Genomic DNA, 20,465 nt, shown 5'->3' on the forward strand with positions numbered 1-20,465 from the left:
TGGGTGATCTTCAAATTTGGTGGTGGATGAATCAGCATGTGTTTATTGCATTTGTTGATTTTTCACAAGCTTGATGAAGAACACGAGTGTTTGCTTTAGCTAGAGAGTTTTCTGGTTTTCCTACAAAGGTTTAGATTTATTTCATTTCTCTGGAGTCGACTTTGATTCAAGGGTGGTGGACACTAGATCTTGAATCAGACTTGTCATTTCTTTGAGGGCCATCAAAGTTTTGATCTTGAATGAAATGGGACCACGAGCGTGGTGTGTGGTATTCGGCTTTGTTAGGGATGAATCAGCATATGTTTGTTGTGCTTGTTGATTTTCCACGAGCTTGATGAAGAACATGAGTGTGAGTCTTGAAACATGGTTCATGGACTTGTGATTTGAAGTTACCCTTAAAGTGAGCGATTTTCGTGCTTACTTAGGGTACACTGTTAATGTGACATGAATGTAAAGGCATATGAGGACCCTCTTGAGACATATTGTAACTTAATTTAAAGCCTCTCCTCTTCTTTCGAACTTGTGATTTGAAGCCTCATATTTTCCTTTGCCCGAGATGCACACTTATTACTCATTTGGCACTACATGGCCTTAATATAATACAATTAGATTTTCCCTCGGGAATTTGGTGAATTACAAAATGTGTAATAACTCAAAACTACCCCGTGAACGTAGGGGAGCCTCAGGGAGTGTAATGGAAGTAAATCAGACCAAAAACGAAAAGCTCAAAAAAATTTCAGAACTTTAAAACGTAATTTTAAGGGTTTAAAAGACTCGGATTCAAAATGGAAATTTTCACGTCGGTTTGAAACTTCCAATCCAACTTGTACTTCACTTGGGCAACAAGGGCTCTTCCTATCAAGAATGAGTAGTTTCAATTATGTGTATTATCCACATAATAATGTTAGAGTGATCAAATTTTGTAAACCAAATCATGTGCATGTTGATAATAGAATTATTAATCAATTGTTGATCAACGTGCTTCTTTCTTATTAATAAAATATCATTTAATTTACAAATTTAATTTAAAAAATTGATCTCTCTAAAAAAAAAAAAAAAATTAAAAAAATAGAATGAAGACGAAACAAAACCTTTGTGCTTATAAGCGTAGGCTTAAACCCCTCCCTGAAACTCCCACTAAACCCGCGACAGAATCAGAGATCGTCAACACTTCCACAAAAGCTTTCTCAATTTCGGGCTTTTAGAAACCACGGACAGAGATTGAGAAATGGGGTTACGGTCAAAAGGGTTGGTGAAGAAGGGGATGATGGGGTTGGGAGAGATGGGTTTCAACACCGGAGGCGGAGCCATCAATTGGTTCCCCGGCCACATGGCTGCCGCCACACGCGCCATCCGCGATCGCCTCAAGTTCGCCGACTTCGTCATCGAGGTCCGCGACGCTCGAATTCCAATGTCCTCCGCCAACCAAGACTTCCAGCCCCAGCTCCGCGCCAAACACTCCTTCATTGTCATCAACAAGAAGGACCTCGCCAATCCCAACATCATGCAAGTAATGTTAATATAAACTTGTGGTTTTTGGGTTGTTATTGTTATAATTTGTTGATGAATTTCATGTTTTTCTTGGTTTGATTGTTGTAGAAATGGACTCGATTTTTTGAATCCTCCAAGCAAGATTGCCTTCCCATCAATGCACATAGCAGGAGTTCGGTTTCCAAGGTATATTCAATGTTAACATCACTAGCAATTTTTGGCTTGCAATTTATTGATTTTTGGGTTCAAAATCCTGCAATGAGCACTGGGTTATTGAAGCTTCTTGAGCTGGTGGAGTATAAGTTGAAGGAAGCGATTTCGAGGGAACCCACTCTGCTTGTTATGGTTGCTGGTGTTCCTAATGTTGGGAAATCAGCTCTAATCAGTAATATTCATCGGATTGCATCCTCTCGCTTTCCCGGTAAGAGGTAGTTGTTTTGAATACTATATTGGCGGTGGAACCGTGGAATGTCTTTAAGTTATTAATAACCATGGAGTTCAGGCAATCCACATTGAAGAATGACAGTGCTCGTGTTTCTTTCGTAGTTCAGGGGAAGATGAAGCGCGCCACGGTGGATCCGTTGCCTGGTGTTACTCAGGACATTGCTGGATTCAAGTTGAAGTCCTTTTTGCTCTTGATTTAGTTTTTCCTTTTCATTTTACGTCGAATTGAAAATGCAACCTAGCCGATGGGTAAATTCTCTTTTTCAGTGTTTCAGAAATGCAAAACTCTCTTGACCAAGAACAAAACAGACTAACAATGAATAATACCCACTCCTTTCTTATACTAAGTCTCTTTGCTGACTGTACACTTTTCGATCTATCTCATTTGTTAAGCAAAATAATAAAGCATCTATCTTGTTCTAATTTTTTGTTTCTTTTGTCTTCTAATGCTTTCCTTCTGATTCTTTCTTTCTATATTTCCTTTATCTTGTTGATTTGAAAATGGAAAATTCTCATCTGTTTCCCCTTTGTTTAATTGCTCCTATACAGATTGCTCATCAGCCTAGCATATATGTTCTTGATACTCCAGGTGTGTTGGTTCCAAGTATCCCAGACATAGAGATGGGGTTAAAGCTAGCTCTTGCAGGTTTGACCCTTCTCAACTTTGTTGGCAATCACCTTAACATTCTCTCTTTTGAAGTTTCATCTTGTATCTTCGGTTCAGAGTCCTTCATGTATATAGGCTTAGGTGTACCTTGCTCATTGAAAATATAAAATGAACTTGTACTTTGATAGCTTTAGTTGGTTTTTCACTGTTGGCAGATGGAGAGGATCAAATGTTTGAATATTCTATGCCTATTTATGGAGTTGAAGATCCATATTGAATGAAATTCTGATTAGGTAAATATAAGATTTTGATGGGTTTCCAACTTCCATGTGTTGAAAGAAGAATGACGAGGTCATGTTAATCTTGAATTGGGTTGAATAAATTTGCTGATAATTTTTTTAGGAACCCGGGGCATGGAGTAGTTTGCTACTTCTGTCCATCTCAGTGAACCTTATAATTCAAGTGTACATGCAGGATCTATTAAGGACTCAGTGGTAGGGGAGGATCGAATTGCTCAATATTTACTTGCAGTTCTAAATTCACGAGGGACACCTTTTCACTGGAAGAACTCTAAAAATAGGAGAATGAAAGGGATTCAATATGAAGCCGAAGACAAAATTGATTACAGTCTTAAGAACCATCGACCTAATAGAAGGAAGGTGCCAAATAAGTCCGATATGTCGTACATTGAGTTAACAGAGATTACTGTAGTCTTGTCTGTCTTTCCATAGAGCAAGTTTTAATGGTGATAATGTCAAACTTCCTATGCTTAGTCACTTCGTTTGAACACTAACAGAAGAACATACTTCGTGGAAACAAACAGAGATTTTTTTTTTTTTTTATATATTTATATTTCATAAACCTGGTACTAGTTTTCTGACTTAGAGAAACCACACTGTAGATTAAGTACTAAAGCAAAGGCGTCTCACATCACATCATGAATGTTATTGCTGTAATTTGTTTAAAAGTAGGCATTGTAGGAGCACGACAATACTTTATTTGGTAGTTTTACCTGGATTAAAGTGCTGAGGTAAAGGATTCTCACATTTATGTATGATACCATCTTGACTTGTTGGAGTCGCCACCAATGCTAGCACAATAGAGATTTTTTTTTTTCTTTTGGTTTCTGGTTATGTCATTTATAAAGGTACGGTCAATTTCGGATGTTGGTATTACAAGTCGAAGCTACTTGGTGGTTGATGCCATGCCATTTGGGATTTGCAGCTTACGTTCAGATTGCTTAGTAGAAGGTAGACATGTATTAGAGAATCAAGGGCAAGTTTACTTCCAACATGCTTAACGCAATGGTGATATTTGGGTGGTGAATTTTTTGTTTCCCTTCTATCTGCATGGTATATCTTGTTGATGCAAAAAATCGGCGAGGACTTTGGTACAACAGAAAGTGTGAACTTTATGACCTTCGCTAGGTTGCTCTGGTCATTAGTGTGGATAAGTATGTAAATGAATAGAGACAGGGAAGCAAATAACACAAGATGTACGTGGTTCACCCAAATTGGCTACGTCCACGGAGTAGAGGAGTTCTCATTAGTTGTGAAGGGTTTACACAAATACATAGGTTCAAACTCTCTTTTAGTGAGTTCTAGTGAATAGTTTAGTACAAATGACATTAGGGATTATTGTGGGAGAATGATCCCCTTTTATAGAAGAGAGTTTCTAGCTTTGTTTTGACATTGACACGTGTCGTGTTGTGATTGGCATCTGATATCGACACGTGTCGCGCTATGATTGGCCTTTGATACCGACATATGTCGTGTTGTGATTGGCCTCCTGGTTGGAGGAAAAGTCTTGTGGATCCTTGACGGTATGCTGTTGACCGGTGCTTAGTAGTTTCGGGATTGGTTAAGTATGGTACAAACAGTGCTCCCCTAAGTTCCTGAGTGAGGGAAGTTCCTCGGTTAGGGACTTGCAAGATCCAAGCCATTGAGTAATCACAAAACTTCCAAGTACCGAAGTGTGGTGTCGCCTTCACTTGCCTTCTCTGTCTTGTAAGTAGATGTAGCATCTTCTCTTGGAAGTACTTTTCCTTCATCCAGGAGTGGTATCTTTGGTTGGCATTGACGCACAAGGTAATGTATCATTTTCATTTGACGCTTACTTGTAGTTTCGGGTTTGGTCAAGTGCGATACAAACCATATAGTAAGAGTCCCCCAAGTCTCTAAGCGAGGAGATCTGCCAAAGGAGGTGACAGATAAGGTAAGCAATCAAGGTTCCAAGCAATCAGTCTCAGATCAGTAGGTTGATCTTGGGTTCCGGTTGATTGTACTCATTCTCCCTGTCTCTCATTCATCAATAAGGATAAAGAGAAGAAACAGGGAGAAGAGATGATATGAGGTACTCTTGTTTTTGGAGAAGACGGACAAATCGGCACGTGCTTTGTTGTACTTGACTTTCCACAGATGTATTCTTGAACTGGGTTGGAGGGTTTTCTGGTTTCCTCCAAAGGAGCGAGCTGACTCCAGAATTTGAGGGTCAAAACAAGTCCGTCAGACCTGGAGTATGTTCAATCCTGATGATATGGGATACTTTTGCTGTTTGACAAAGTAGTAGATGTGGTATGGCGAAGCTTTGTTCTTCGACAACGGTGCTAGAAAAAGGCTGTTGAGGCTTCTCGATCTCTTCAATTAGAGCAAAGATGCCGAGATTGGATTTGACTTAGACTCTTCCGTCTGGATTGTGCGGTTCCACAAGAAGGGGCGTCGTGCTGTAGTGATCTGTTCTAGCTCGCCGTTGAAACTTCTGCTTCAATCTTTTGTATAGCAGAAATGGTGTGTAACCTTTGCATTTAAATGGTCCTTCAGAGCACTACTTCTCAGTGACTCATCAATGCTTGGCAGCTTCAGCGTAAAGAGCCAATATCGTACCAACTGTTCTGAGGTATTTGCCGAAGGAATTCATGACCTTGACAACAGTTGATGATGAGTACTCGAAAGCAATGCTAGGCAAACGACCAGGCAAAGGTTCCGGGCAATCAGTTCTAGATCGGAAGTTTGATTTCAGGTTCTGAATAATTGCATTTTTTCTCCTTGTCCTACAGGTAAGAGCAAGGGCAAAGGAAAAGACAGGGAAAAAGCATGATATGGGATACTCTTGCTTTCAACCCTGATGATATGAGATATTCTTGCTCTGATGTGGCTGGTTGGCATGGGTATTATCGAAGGAGAAGAAAACGGAGTATTTCGAGAGGCTAGATTGGGAGTGCCATTTCGGATGTGGGGAAGGGCTGAACATTTTTTTTTTGTTTGGCAGGTCTGCCTGGCTGTGAAGGATGAAGGTCGACATACATGGGAATTGTCCTAACAACGAGTGGTAATGCTGTTCTTTTACCCTTGTCGGTCAAAGCAATGTAGTGGTCACTGCAAGGTTCACGTGTTTTAACTTTGTCAGAGCACTTTGAAAAAGTGGTATGTGGTATCCAAAAAGCTGATGTTGCGTGTGAGAATTGTGGACAAATTTTATCCAATGAAATCCGACTTCTCGAAGTTCGGGGAGCGGTGCCTCTTCGATTTCTGAGCAGGCAATCTTGTTGGGGATATGGTTCTCGAGATTCGAAGAGCGATGCCTTTTCGATTTCTAGGTAAGCAATCCTGTTGGGAGTGTTTTCTCAGATGTGAAGAAAGGTTGGGCATTTTTGCAAGTTTGCTTTGCCACGGAGCGCAGAGGTTGACACACATAAGGATTTTCCAATAATCAAGCAGTAGTGCTATTCCTTTATCCTTGTGGGTAGTAGTAGGGTAACTGGGCCTTCAACATTTACCTGTCTTAACTTTGTCAGAGTTCTTTGGCAAAGTTGTCCTTGGTATCTGAGGAACTGATGTCGCGTGTGGAGATTGTTAATAAATTTTAACCCAGGAAATCCGCTTCTCAAAATTTGGAGAGTTGTGCCTCTTCGATTTTTGAACAAGCAGCCCTATTGAAGATCTGGATCTTTCTTTTATAGGAGCGCCAATTAAGTTCAAGGAGTCTGTTCTGAAAGTTATTGTTTGTAGGAATTTTTTCCTTATCTTCGTACTTCTGAGACTTACTGTACTTCATTTTTTTCTTCATCTTTTCTGAGAATGTCTGGCCCCTCCGACCGTCGTTTGGACTTGAATGCTGTATAAGAGGTAGCCATGTCTCTTCAAGATAACATATGGCGCCCATCCTTCTTATCTCCTACTGGTCCCCTTACTATTGGGGACTCTGTGATGAAGAATGATATGATCGCTGCGATAGTGGTCAATAATCTTCTCACTCCCAAAGACAACAGACTACTTTCCAAACGATCCGATGAGTTGGTTGTTAAGGATTCTCTGGCTTTCAATGTTCAGTGTGCAGGTTCTGTGCCTAATATGGCCCAACGCCTATCTGCTCGAACTCGCCAAGTTGAATCATTGGCGGCTGAAGTGATAAGTCTCAAACAGGAGATTAGAGGACGTAAGCACGAGAATAGACAGTTGCACATGCTTGCACATAACTATGCTACAACCATGAAGAGAAAGCTTGACCAGTTACAGGAATCTGAGGGTCAGATTTTAAATGATCATCAGAGGTTTGTGAGTTTGTTCGAAAGGCATTTATTGCCTTCGTCCTCTGGGGCTGTACCACATACTGAAGCTCCAAATGATCAACCTCTGGTGCCTCCTTTTTCTGGGGTTCTGCCCAGTACTGAGGCTCCAAATAATCACCCTCTGGTGCCTTCTATTTCTGCGGCTTTGCCGAGTGTTGAAACTTCTCCTGAGTAGCCTTTGTGAAGGCACCCTCCTGTTTGTTTGTTTTGATTCATGTGTATGCACGTATTTGTAATTTATCGAAGATATTAATAAATAAGCTTTACTTCATTCAACGTGTTGTGTTAAATACACTAAGGTATCCTTCATTAAGTTCTTTGAATTTGTTATTTTGCTGAAGTTTGCATGTTGAAACTTCGTGGGTGGACCTTGTAGGTTGAAGTAGTGCTCCCTTAATTTCTTGAGTGAGGAAAACTTCTCAGTTGGGGACTTGAAAAATCCAAGGCACTGAGTAGTCGTGAAATTTCTGAGTTCCAAGGTGTAGTGGTATATGGTAGGAGTCCCCCAAGTCTCCGGTCGAGGGAGGTGTCTTGTTAGTAGGCAATTTTCCAAACAAAACTTCACCATTTTCCTTTCTAAGTGGTTGCTTAAAACTCCTTATTCATATATATTTGGTATGAAAGTTGTTAGGCCTAAAGAAGGGGAGGCCTAGGCCATTTTTTTTTTTTTTTTGAATTTTTGAATTTTTTTTATTTCTTATTTTTTTGAATTTTCGAAATTTTATTTATTTATTTATTATTTTTTTTTTAATTTTTTTTAATTTTTTAATGGGTGAAGTTTTGATGTTGAAGTTTTGTAGGTGAAGTTTTGGTGTTGAAGTTTTTGTGTTGAAGCTTTGGTGTTGAAGCTTTATAGGTGAAGCTTTTGTGTTGAAGCTTTGTGTTGAATCTTTTGTGTTGAAGCTTTGTAGTTGAGAGTTGAACTTTTGTAGGTGAAACTTTGGTGTTGAAGCTTTTGTGTTGAAGCTTTGTAGTTGAGAGTTGAACCTTTGTAGTGAAGCTTTTGTGTTGAAGCTTTGTAGTTGAGAGCTTTGGTGTTGAAGCTTTGTAGTTGAGAGTTGAAGCTTTGGTGTTGAAGCTTTGTAGTTGAGAGTTGAACCTTTGTAGGTGAAATTTTGGTGTTGAACCTTTTGTATTGAAGCTTTGTAGTTGAGAGTTGAACCTTTGTAGTGAAACTTGGGTGTTGAAGCTTTTGTGTTAAAGTTTTGTAGGTGAAGCTTTTGTGTTGAAGCTTTGTTGGGCAATATAAATTGATTTTGCTTCACACTTTCTTGATCAAGAGTGTGTGAAGCTTTTGAGAATTGTAGTTGCTCTCCATTGATGAAGCTTTGTTTGATGTTTAAACTTTGTAAGTGAAGCTTTTGTGTTGAAGATTTGTTGGGCACCATAAATTGATTTTGCTTCACACTATCTTGATCAAGAGTATGTGAAGCTTTTGAGAATTGTAGTTGCTCTTTATTGATGAAGCTTTATTTGATGTTGAAACTTTGTAGGTGAAGCTTTTGTGTTGAAGCTTTGTTGGGCACCATAAATTGATTTTGCTTCACACTATCTTGATCAAGAGTGTGTGAAGCTTTTTGAGAATTGTAGTTGCTCTCCATTGACGAAGTTTTGTTTGATGTGGAAGCTTTGTTGTTGAAGCTTTGTTTGATGTTGAAACTTTGTACGTGAAACTTTTGTGTTGAAGCTTTGTTGGGCACCATAAATTGATTTTGCTTCACACTATCTTGATCAAGAGTGTGTAAGGCTTTTGACATTTGTTGAAGTTGTTGAATTTCCCAATTTCTTTTCTTTTTTTTTTTTTTTTTTTTTTTTTTTGGAAAATTAGAAATTTGGAAATGTGGGAAAGACAACATATACCAATTTTGCTTCCACACTGTTGAGCAAGAGATTGTGATGCAAGCCACACCTTGTAGTAGTCGAAGGTTTGGGTGAACCATATAAATTGAATTTGCTTCGAACAGTCTTGATCAAGAGTGTGTGAAGCTTTCTACGAGTTGTAGTATTTGCATTGTTACAGAAGAGAAATGTCTGAAGCATATGTAAGAGGGCTGAAGAGCTTGATCTTCGTATACCATGCATTGAAGCCGTTGTTGGCTTGCAATAAAACTTTGTTGGTGACTATAACTCTTGTTAAGTATAAGTGTTCCCCTAGTTCAGTTGTAATGCTTGAGGGTTTTTGATTATTTGTGACTGCTAGGAGTTCACATGTACAAGTTGTACCACTCGTCTTCTGGTTGGTGTAATGAATGGTGAGTTGCTTTCATCATTTGATTAGTGGTACGAATGTGAGTTCCTTTATCACCTTTCATCACCTGGTTGGTGGCACGAAGATGAGTTCCTTCTTCACTTGGTTGGTGGCATGAGTGGCAAGTTGCCAAATGATATTAGAGTACAGGTTGTACATTTTATCACCTGGTTGGTGGCATGAAGGAGAGTACAAGTTGTACATGTCATCACCTCGTTGGTGGCATGAAGATGAGTTCTTTCTTCACATTTCATCACTTGGTTGGTGAGAATAAGGGCAAGGTGTCGAGGCACATTGTAGCAAGTGTCAAATGACACAAATTGTGTTGAACCCTTTCGAAGCACAGTTGGCTTATGTATGGATGTGTTGGAATGTATGATGTTTATGTATGAATGTGTTAGAATGTATGATGTTTATGTTGATTGACATGAGTCATGCTTATGAATGTTTTGCTATGTATGAAAGGATCCCTTGTTTGGATATAAGTTATGTTGACATATACTTAGACTTTATTTCATGTTGTAAGCATTCGTGTTGAAGCTTTGAACCTGAGCGTTTCAGTGATAGGGATGTAAGGGAGTTAGGACCAAGTTGTCTAAATCACCTCTTTATTGAATTGATGCCAAATGGCCTTCATTATATAGGATGCCAAATGGCCGTAGCTCAACACTTGTACAGTGTGAGTCTACTTGTAATAGTACTTCAAATGATCAGCATTCCATGGATGGCCAAGGGTCTTGCCATCGGAGCTCCTAAGCTTGTAAGAACCAGGGCGACTGATGCCAATAACTTCAAACGGTCCATCCCAATTTGGGCTAAGCGTGCCTTCACTTGGGACTCTGTCGCAGAGTAATCTTTTCTTCAATACCCAATCCCCCATTTTGAAAGAGCGAGGTTTGACTCTTGAGTCATAGTAGTTGAAGATGCGTTGCTTGTAGGCGACATTCCTCAAGTGAGCCTGGTTTCTGTGTTCCTCGACTAGATCCAAGTTGAGGGTGAGTTGTTTGTCATTTTTACTTTGCATGTAGTTCTGGACTCGAAACGTTGCTTGCTCAAGCTCAACTGGGACAACAGCCTCTGTACCAAAGGCAAGTGAGAATGGAGTTTCTCTTGTTGAAGTTCGATATGAAGTGCGGTATGACCAAAGAACTTGGGGTACAAATTTTGGCCAACAACCTTTAGCCTTGTCCAAGTTGGTTTTCAAAGTGCGCTTGATTATTTTGTTGATGGCCTCAACTTGTTCGTTAGATTGGGGATGAGCCGGGGAGGCAAAACATAAGTTGATGTTGAACTTAGAACAGAACATCCTGAACTTCTTGTTGTCAACCTGTCGCCCATTGTCCGTGACTATCGCATTAGGAATGCCAAATCTGCAAAGGATGTTCTTCCATACGAAGTCTTCTATTTTTGCCTCAGTAATGGTTGCCAAGGGTTCTACTTCGGCCCACTTTGTGAAGTAGTCAACTGTAACGATTACATAGTGGACCTTGCCCTTTCCTGTAGGCATTGGGCCGATCAAATCAAGTCTCTATTGGGCCAAGGGCCAAGGGTTGATCATAGGAGTAAAAGGCTCGGGAGGGGAGTGATGAATAGTTGCGTAACGTTGACACTTATCACATAAGCGGGATATTCTGATGGCATCTTGGTGGAGTGTTGGCCAGTAATATCTTTGGTGAAAAGCCTTGTGTGCTAGGGATCGAGATCCAGCATGATCTCCGCAGACTCCTTCATGTATTTCTCGAAGGACAATTTCCGCTTCCGCAGGTGTGAGGCACCGTAAGTATGGTAGGTTGAAACCTCGCTTGTAGAGTTGGTCATTAATGATCAGGTAACGGGTAGACTTGTATCGAATATGTTTAGCTTGGATTTTATCATTTGGGAGAGTGCCATGAACAAGGAATTTGTAAATTGGGGTGATCCAGCTATTCCCCTGTTGCAAGTTGCACACTTCTGTGACCATGGTGCTTGGTGTTGCCAACAATTCGACATGAATTTTTCTCCCAATCTTGTCTTCCACTGCTGAGGCGAGGTAAGCCAAAGCGTCTGCATGACTGTTTGCCACTCGAGGGACTTGGGTGATCTGGTAGTGGAAGTGCTTGAGCAAAAGCTGCGTTTGCGCAAGATACGCTACCATGAAGTTATCCTTAGCATCAAAGTTGTTGGTGACCTGGTTAACCACCAATTGGGAGTCACTGAAGATATTAATTTGTTTAACTCCAAGGTGTTTGGCCAAACGTAAGCCTGCTAAAAGGGCCTCATACTCAGTTTCATTGTTTGACGCCTTGAATTTGAAGCAGAGAGCATACTCCATTGCCACTTTGTCAGGGGTAGTCAGGACTAGTCATGCTCTACAACCCTGTTGGTTGGATGAGCCATCAACATATAGAGTCCATACTGGAAGTGTTGGTTCTACCTTCTGGGTTTCCAGGGGTGATGAAGCCGCTGCCTCAGGTGTAGGAGAAATGTCAACGGGATAAGTGAATTCGGCAATGAAATCTGCAACTGCTTGGCCCTTTTCAGCTAGCTTTGGGTGGTAGGAGATGTCAAACTCTCTCAGTGCTATGGCCCATTTGATCATTCGCCCCGAAGTGTCAGGACTCTGAAGTATTTGTCGAAAGGGGTGATTGGTAAGCACGATGATGGAGTGTGCTTGGAAGTAGGGGCGAAGTTTCCGAGCAGACATGACTAATGCTAGAGCTAATTTCTCAATGTTGGAGTATCGTGTCTCCGCATCTTGTAAAGCTTTGCTAGCGTAGTAGACAGGTCATTCGATACTACCATCCCTATGAATGAGGACTGAACTAACTGCTGAAGCTGAGACAGATAGATAGACAATTAAGGTGTCGCCAACTTTAGGTTTGGAAAGCAGAGAGGCTTTAGTCATGTACTCCTTGAGGTTCTTAAATGCTTCGGCACATTCATCGGTTCACGTAATGTACTTCTTACTTCCCTTAAGTGCTTTGAAAAAATGAGCGCATTTGTCTGTGGCCTTAGAGATGAACCTGGTCAAGGCTGCCACCTTGCCAGTAAGGGTCTGGATGTCTTTTGAGGTTACTGGTTCTTTCATGTCCATGATTACTTTGATCTTATCGGGGTTAGCTTTAATGTCTCGTTGGCCAATCATGAAGCCCAAGAATTTTCCAGAGCCCACACTGAAAGCGCATTTGTTGGGGTTCAACCCCATTCGATACTTCTTCAGGATGGAGAAGGTTTCAGACAAGTTGGCAATGTGTTGGTTAGCATGTTTGCTTTTGACTAACATATCATCAACATAAACTTCCATGCTTTTCCCAATCTGTTCAGCGAACATTGAATTGACTAATATTTGATAAGTCGCCCCTGCATTCTTTAGGCCGAATGACATGACTTTGTAGCAATATAGTTCTCTATCAGTGGTGAAGGCCGTGTGTTCTTGGTCCGAAGGGTTCATGAGGATTTAATTGTACCCTGAGTAAGCATCCATGAAGCTCAAGAGTTCACACCCTGTTGTAGAGTCTACAAGTCTATCAATGACAGGAAGGGGAAAGCTATCACTCAGACATCCTTTGTTTAAGTCGGTGTAGTCGACACAGATTCTCCACAAGATCTTTTGAAGCAAGAGACTTTCCTTGGTCGGATTTTTCTTAACAAGGACCACATTTACTACCCACGTTGGATAATTGACTTCACGGATGAAGCCTATGCTTTTAAGTTTTTCAACTTCTGCCTTCATTGCTTTATATTGTTCAACATCATAAGATCTTCGCTTCTGTCTCACCGGCTTGGTCTTGGGATCAATACTCAAGCAATGACAGATGATAGTGGGAGAGATGCCTGGCATGTCCTCGTATGACCAGGCGAAGACTTCAGTGTTCTCTTGCAAAAAATAGATCAATGCCAACCGAATAGGTGGTGACAAAGTGGTGCCAATCTTCACTATGCGATCTAGATAATCTCTTGAGATAGAGACCTTCTCCAACTCTTCAGCAGGTTGTGCTTGCTGGGTGAAAGAGTCATCTCGAGGATCGTCGGGTTGATTGTTACCACCGTGAATATTCAAGTTGGCTTTGTCTGAGCTGGTCTTGATAACTTGGTCATGTATAGAAAGTGTTTCTTTGGGTACATGCAAGTGTTGCTCTTTGACTGAAGTGTTGTAACATGATCGTGCACTAAGTTGATCTCCTCTGATGTAACCATTGCCATAGGGGGTTGGAAATTTCATCAACAACATATGCGTGGATACCATGGCCTTGAGATCATTAATGCCTGTGCGCCCAAAGATGACATTGTATGCCGTTGGGCAGTCGACCACCAAGAAGTTAGTGGTGATGGTGGCTGTGTACGGGCCTGTACCGATGGTGGAGGGTAAATGTACGCTCCCTAAAGGTTGCACGACATCGCCAGAGAAGCTTATCAAAGGAGAAACCGAGTGATCGAGCAAGTGTTCAGCTACATTAAGTGTTTTGAAAGCTTCAGCAAACATGATATTGACCGACGTCCCCGTGTCTACCAGGATTCGTCGTACATCAAAGTTGGCTATGTGAGCCTCCACAATCAGTGGGTCATTGTGAGGATAGATGATACCTCTTTCTTCCTCAGGGTAGAAACATATTGGATCCCAGTTAGGCTTTTGATACTTACCTCTTCTGATGTCTTCCACGTGAAACACTTGGTGGCCAGGCTTCAACGTTCGTTCATTGTTTTTCATGGCCCTGTTGGAAGATTCAGATATAAGTGTGCCACTGCTTATGGAATATATTACATTCACTTGGCGTTAGTTGCGGTTATCCCTTAGAGGGTGAAGGAGGAACTGGTCAATTTTTCCTTCACATGCCAAAGCTTCAATATGATCACGGAGGGTGATACATTTCTTGCTGTCGTGGCCATTATACTCGTGGTAACCACAAACATGCCTGTGTTCTTCGTGGACTTGAAATCTGGCTCCCTCGACCTTGGCTTTGGTATCAAGTGAGCTATACTGGGGTAAATGACTGTGCATGTGGTGTTCAAAGGTGTGTATGTCTCATACCTCGGGGTAGGACCATTCTTGACACGTGTTTGGTCCACTGCATTGACCGCCTGAGGGCAGATATTATCGTGGTGATACCTTTGGTTATCACGATAGTGCCCTTTACTCTTTTTATTAAAATGAGACTGGTGAGGATGGAAGTGTTTCCTCTTGCCCTGAGAATGATACGCCTGTTGACTTGGCGAGGTATTAGGTAGGGCAGGGGGAAGCGTCACTGCTGTTTGGAAGGTTGAGGTCTTCTCATTCGGTTGGATTTGGCTTCCACTCCCCATTTGCTGATAAGGGATGGTTGTAGGGGGTTTCCCTTGATATGTCCTTGCCTCGGCGGAAGCATGGTTATAAGCCTATGCCATTACCTCAGAGTAAGTCTTCCAAGTGTTAGCATTGATTATGTACTTGAAGAAACAGTCGCGTAGGCCTGCCGTGAAGGCTTTAAGGGCGATCTTGTCATCTGCCTCAGCGCAACAAGAATACTCATGGTTGAAGCGGCTGGCATACTTTCGTAGTGACTCATTTGGCTTCTGGCGAATAATGTACAAGTCATCTGCGGAATGCAAGCGATCTATCTGGAAGATGTGTTGAGAGACAAATAGTTTCCTCAGTTCCTCAAATGAGTCTATTGTCTCAGGTGAAAGACGACAATACCAATTCAGAGCTCCGCCAGAGAGGGTAAAGGGGAAGAGAAGACATCGTTCTTCGTCAGTGTGCATCCGGTATACCATAGTGGACTCAAAGAGGTTAAGGTGCTCAATTGGGTCCTCCCTTCCAGTGTAGAGTTGTAAGCCAAGCTTCTGCTTTGTCTTTGCCTGGAGGGGGTGTCGAAGATCCTCCTTGTAAGAGAGCCAGGCCTAGGTTGGTTCTAGTCAAGTATTTCGGCCTGACGTTCGGCCTTCAACTTGTTTATTTCCTCAAGGAGTTGTAGGACAAGAGGGTCCTGAGTGGAGTCAGGTACTGCTGGATTCTTCTTCTGTAAGTCTCTATCTCCTTTTGGAAGTAGGAAAGCTTGGTCAAGGGCATGAGATTTTTCTTTGGACTCACCGTACTAACTTCCAGGGCGAGCCTGTCGAAACGGCCCCGAGTCCCCCATACCTTCATATTCCTCTAGGACATGTCGCTCATTCCCTAGATTGGCAATTGGCTTGAGGCATGGAAGAGGGCCGAACCTTTCAGAAACCCTTGGATCATTGACCTTCGAGTTTATGTGGATGGGGTTCTCTCGACGTTGCCTCAGGAAGTCCCAATAGTCGCGATAAACGGCTTTTGATCCTTGTACTCCTTCTGCAAGAAGGTGCTTTCCTCCACTTCTCCTGCTTCGGGTTGAAGCAGCTGGGTCGAGAGAGGTCTCATGTTGATCAACACCTTGATGAGTAACTTGCTCCCCATTAAGGATATCCATGTTGAAGGCAGGTGATCCCCCGTGTTAAGGGGCACCCAGGTGGTGGTTGACTTCCCCGAGGGCGATGAGTTCGTGTGTTTGAGTATGCCTAGCTTCATGGAGCATTCCGAAGAGCTTCTCATACTGCTCCTAGAGGATCTCATTCTTTAACACTATCTTGTTGTTCTGAGCCTCTAGCTCATTGACTTTAGCCTGAAGAGCAAACCTCTTTCGTTCCTTCTTTCGTTGTTTTGCACTAAGTGCGAGGGGGGTGTCGTTCTGCATGCTATGGCTCCTTTCACTCCCCCATGTTGGAGAATGGTGCCTGGTCGAAGGAAAGTGTGTGAATGGTGAAAACCAGCTTGAAAAGCTGGAGAGAGTAGGAATAAGTGCGATTCCCACAGACGGCGCCAAATGTTGATGCACAAAATCGGCTAGGACTTTGGTACAACAGAAAGTGTGAACTTTATGACCTTCGCTAGGTTGCTCTGGTCATTAGTGTGGATAAGTATGTAAATGAATAGAGACAGGGAAGCAAATAACACAAGATGTACGTGGTTCACCCAAATTGGCTACGTCCACAGAGTAGAGGAGTTCTCATTAGTTGTGAAGGGTTTACACAAATACATAGGTTCAAGCTCTCTTTTAGTGAGTTCTAGTGAATAGTTTAGTACAAATGATATTAGGGATTATTGTGGGAGAATGATCCCCTTTTATAGAAGAGAGTTTCTAGTTTTGTTTTGACATTGACACGTGTCGTGTTGTGATTGGCCTCTGATATCGACACGTGTCGCACTATGATTGGCCTCTGATACTGACATGTGTCGTGTTGTGATTGGCCTCCTGGTTGGAGGAAGTATCTTGTAGATCCTTGACGATATGATGTTGACCGGTGCTTAGTAGTTTCGGGATTGATCAAGTATGGTACTAACATATCTTATAATAGATTGGGTAATCATGAATATGGAAAAGAGATGACTGACTTAATAAGGATAACATAGTACACGATATAACTATGGTTGATATGATGTCATGGTAAGTAAGGGGCAAGAAAGGTGTCCCTTCAAGAAGCTTGGTGGTGAATCCACGTTCTCCATAGGCTTGTCTATACTGTGTTCCTTAACTTGTTACTTGGATGAGTAACTCATTGATGACCTTTCAAGCGGGAAGTGACAGACTAAATTTTTCGTATTAAAGACGTCTGACTGTCATTCCTATTGTAAGTAATTAACAAGGTGCAGTATTTCTGTTCTTCTTTATTATAATTAGCATTCTTTTTTCCCGCTTAAAACTCAAATTTGTAATTTGTAAGTACTGCCAGAACCGTATATGAGTGTTAAGCTTATCTTTTAGTTTCTTTGGTCGCTAACCCGCTGATACTCTTACAGTAGCCATTTTATATTTCTTCGCGCTGTGTGACTCATCACTTTGCACTTTATTTTTGACACTTTTCAGTGTAGCTTAGATAAGAATCGCCGGTGTGATGAGCTAATATATTGTTATGTTTTTATGTCTTTTAAAATTCTAGTATTGTTCATGTTGATTTTCAGGATATGGTAACGGAAGTGCAAATTGCACTGTATTCGACAGAGTCAGAATTCAATGGCAACCCAGAAGATGAGGGCGACTCGGAGATGCTTATAGAGCAGCAGTTTGAAGCACTGCAAACGGCCTTAAAGATACCTAATAAGGGGTCTGAAGCTCGTTTGATGGCATCAAAGAAGTTTCTTACCTTATTTAGGTCAGGTAAGTTGGGTACTTTCATCCTCGATGATAATCCGCCATCATGAAACATTTTATTTGACAATGACGGCCCTCGTGCTTTTACTTCTCTTCTTTAACTTTACATAGATAGACTTGTACATGTGGTCCGTTTAACCCGGACACTTCTTTGTGTATGCTCTGAATCGCAATCGCAATCGACATCCCCATGACAGCTGTTGAGCCGTTGTCATAAATATCATCACCAGCACCGAAACTTGATTCAACCACCACCACCACCACTTGTATTCTCAAACTGATGCATTGAAACAATAATTGAGAAGTCAGCATACACATTTGAATTCATGAATTACACAGACGGCTTGCCAAACAAGAGTAATACTGGGACTTCAAATCTCATATTTCATATATCATCATCAACACCGATATTTCAAATTACTAATTTGAAGTCCCAGTAAAACTCATATTTCATATTTCATATGAGTTTTACTGGAACTCTACTTCAAATTACATATTTCTTTATGTTGTGTGCACCTGTTGAGAGTACGAATTTAATGTTGAGGAAGTAAATCATTGCATGAGAGAATGCTTGAATGATTTTACTCAGTAACTCCTCTCGATATTTTTTCAATTGGTTTTTAGTTGCATGTTCACGTTGTAAGTTGAATAGTATGCGAGTTGAGAGCAGCGTGCGGTTGGATTTTATTTATGAGAGAGACTGATGAAGGATCCACCACCTGAAACAAGTAACAAAGCTATTAAGTGAGGATACAGTTTCGAATAGACATGGGCCCTCTATGCTTCAGTCCAATGCATGGCGATGCCAAGTTTTATAGGGCTTTACCCATTTTGTATTAAAAGTACCCACGACTACCCAACCCCAACCTAAGTCCTATAACGCCACGAAGGGAACGTTTAAAATAACAAAAAAAAAAGAAAATAAAAAGTGAAAGCGAAATGATTGTCAAACAACCGACATAGTTACTTGAATAGAATAGAAAATTGAAATTAATTTGATTCCTAACTTTCACGTGTTACTAAAATATGCGGTATCAAATTCATTCTATTTTATAACTTTCTCAGTGTTCATTACCGCATTGAAAAATCGAGAGTATTGTGGGTCGCACCTTAAAATATGTAACCTAATATCCCCTTTCCTTATTTCTCTTCCTCAATTCATGACTATTCTAGTCATTTTATTTAGTACAATGATATGTTACATTAAGAGGAGGGAGAAATTCAGCTAAGCCACACAATGTGTAATCTAATTTGGTATCGAATTCGCCATCTACGAAATTCGACCTAAATACCTCTCAAATACAAGTGAAAAGGAATATCATCGGACCATAGTAGTGAGTGGTCTAGTCATTTCATGTAAATGAAAGATGTATCATAAGTTTACCAAATTTTGTAAGGGCTACTACAAATTTCTGGACCAAAAATGCTACCCTTACCACATATTTGTACCACCTCTCTAATAGAAATGAGACTCACATATTTTGTCTGGCCCTAACTCTATTAGAGAAAAGATACAAATGCCGGTACAAATATGTGATAAGTATACCATTACTCTTTATGAACTACTCTCTGTATATATTGTCTATGAATAATCTTATGATGAAACCTTAACTATTTGAATAAATTAAAGATATGATCAAGATAAAAGAAAACGTAAGCTCAACTACCGTATACCATCCATACCCATGTTCTGAAGCATCCTACTTTATGAGAGAACGTGTTTCGGCCGTCGCTAGGGCTAGGGTGTGCTTATAAATGTGAGAACAGTATTTCTACAGTTTGCAGTGAGCATTGAGCACAACTGTGTAAAAATGGCAGAGAGGTCGACAGAGAATAATGATAATAATAGATCAGCTGGAGGTGCAGGTGCAGGGAAGTATTTGGTGTGGGAGGACATAACGGTGGCGGTGGTGGCGAACTTTAAAAATGGTGCAACGTCGAGAAAGTTGCTAAATGGGATTAGTGGCTACGCTGAGCCTGACCGGATGATGGCACTCATGGGTCCTTCTGGCTCTGGAAAATCAACCGTACTTGATGCCTTGGCTGGTATATATATTCATACATCTCCTCCTCCTCCTCTCACTCTCTCGATGACAGAATCCGAAGATTTTGTTTTATCGTAGAAAAAAATTTATTTTGCTACACAAGCACATACGTTATGGTGTTTGACTTGTCTAGTCGTTCCCTTCAAAACACCATGGTCTTATAGGTTAAAATGCTTGTTTGAGCTTCTGCTTCAGGAAAAAAAAAAAGAAAAAAAAAAAGAGAACTAAGAAATTATTATTAATTCAACATCAATCAGTTGGGTTAAACAAAAATAATACTAAACCATGGCCATTTATGATCTTCATGAGTAATCTAAAAATCTTGAGTAATCAATGTTTTTGCATGGAATCCAAACTAATGATGTTTATATTGATAGGCTCGTTTATAACTATTTCCTTTTTGTTTTAATTTCAATTTTTTTTTTTTTTTTTTTTTTTTTAACAGAGGAAAAGTATAGAAGAGAAAAGAGGGATGAGCAAAAGTGAAGGAAGGATGGAGGGAACGAAGTGGAAGAATACACTAAAAATGAAAATGAAAAACAAATTTGAATCATTTTTTTTTTCTTACGTTCTTCTTCATTTGTCTCTCCTCCCTCCCCCCACCCACTCTCCACCCTTCATTCACTATTTCAATCCTCATTCTTTGATATACGCTTCTTTTATCTATATGAAAAGTTGAAAACCAAAAATAAAACTTGAATTAATTATCAACACTCTGTTGTTGTTTTCATTTTTCAGGGTCCAACTGCATGACTCCTCTAAGAACTCATGAGATTCTGACCAGAAGCGCAGTTAAGTCTAACACGTAATAATTATGATCACATATTAAATATGAGTATAAAACCAATTGACAATTAAACAAAAAGAATCAAAATATTTTAATAACTAACACATATTTGCATTCCCACATCCCATGTAAGGTTGATATTCTCAACAAACA

The 20,465-nt window shown here is 40.7% G+C and overlaps 1 protein-coding gene across 1 annotated transcript; it reads left to right on the top strand.

Annotated features, from left to right (window-relative positions):
* The first annotated feature begins 1,228 nt into the window (after nucleotides 1-1,228).
* Nucleotides 1,229-17,530, top strand: LOC137744654 (short integuments 2, mitochondrial-like). Its single transcript, XM_068484425.1, has 7 exons — nucleotides 1,229-1,510; nucleotides 1,600-1,677; nucleotides 1,771-1,912; nucleotides 2,038-2,106; nucleotides 2,483-2,581; nucleotides 3,017-3,249; nucleotides 17,291-17,530. The coding sequence occupies exons 1-7, from the start codon at nucleotides 1,229-1,231 to the stop codon at nucleotides 17,528-17,530; spliced, it is 1,143 nt and encodes a 380-aa protein (XP_068340526.1).
* Nucleotides 17,531-20,465: the final 2,935 nt, after the last annotated feature.

Source organism: Pyrus communis, chromosome 9, assembly GCF_963583255.1.
Source record: "Pyrus communis chromosome 9, drPyrComm1.1, whole genome shotgun sequence".
Lineage (NCBI taxonomy): Eukaryota > Viridiplantae > Streptophyta > Magnoliopsida > Rosales > Rosaceae > Pyrus > Pyrus communis.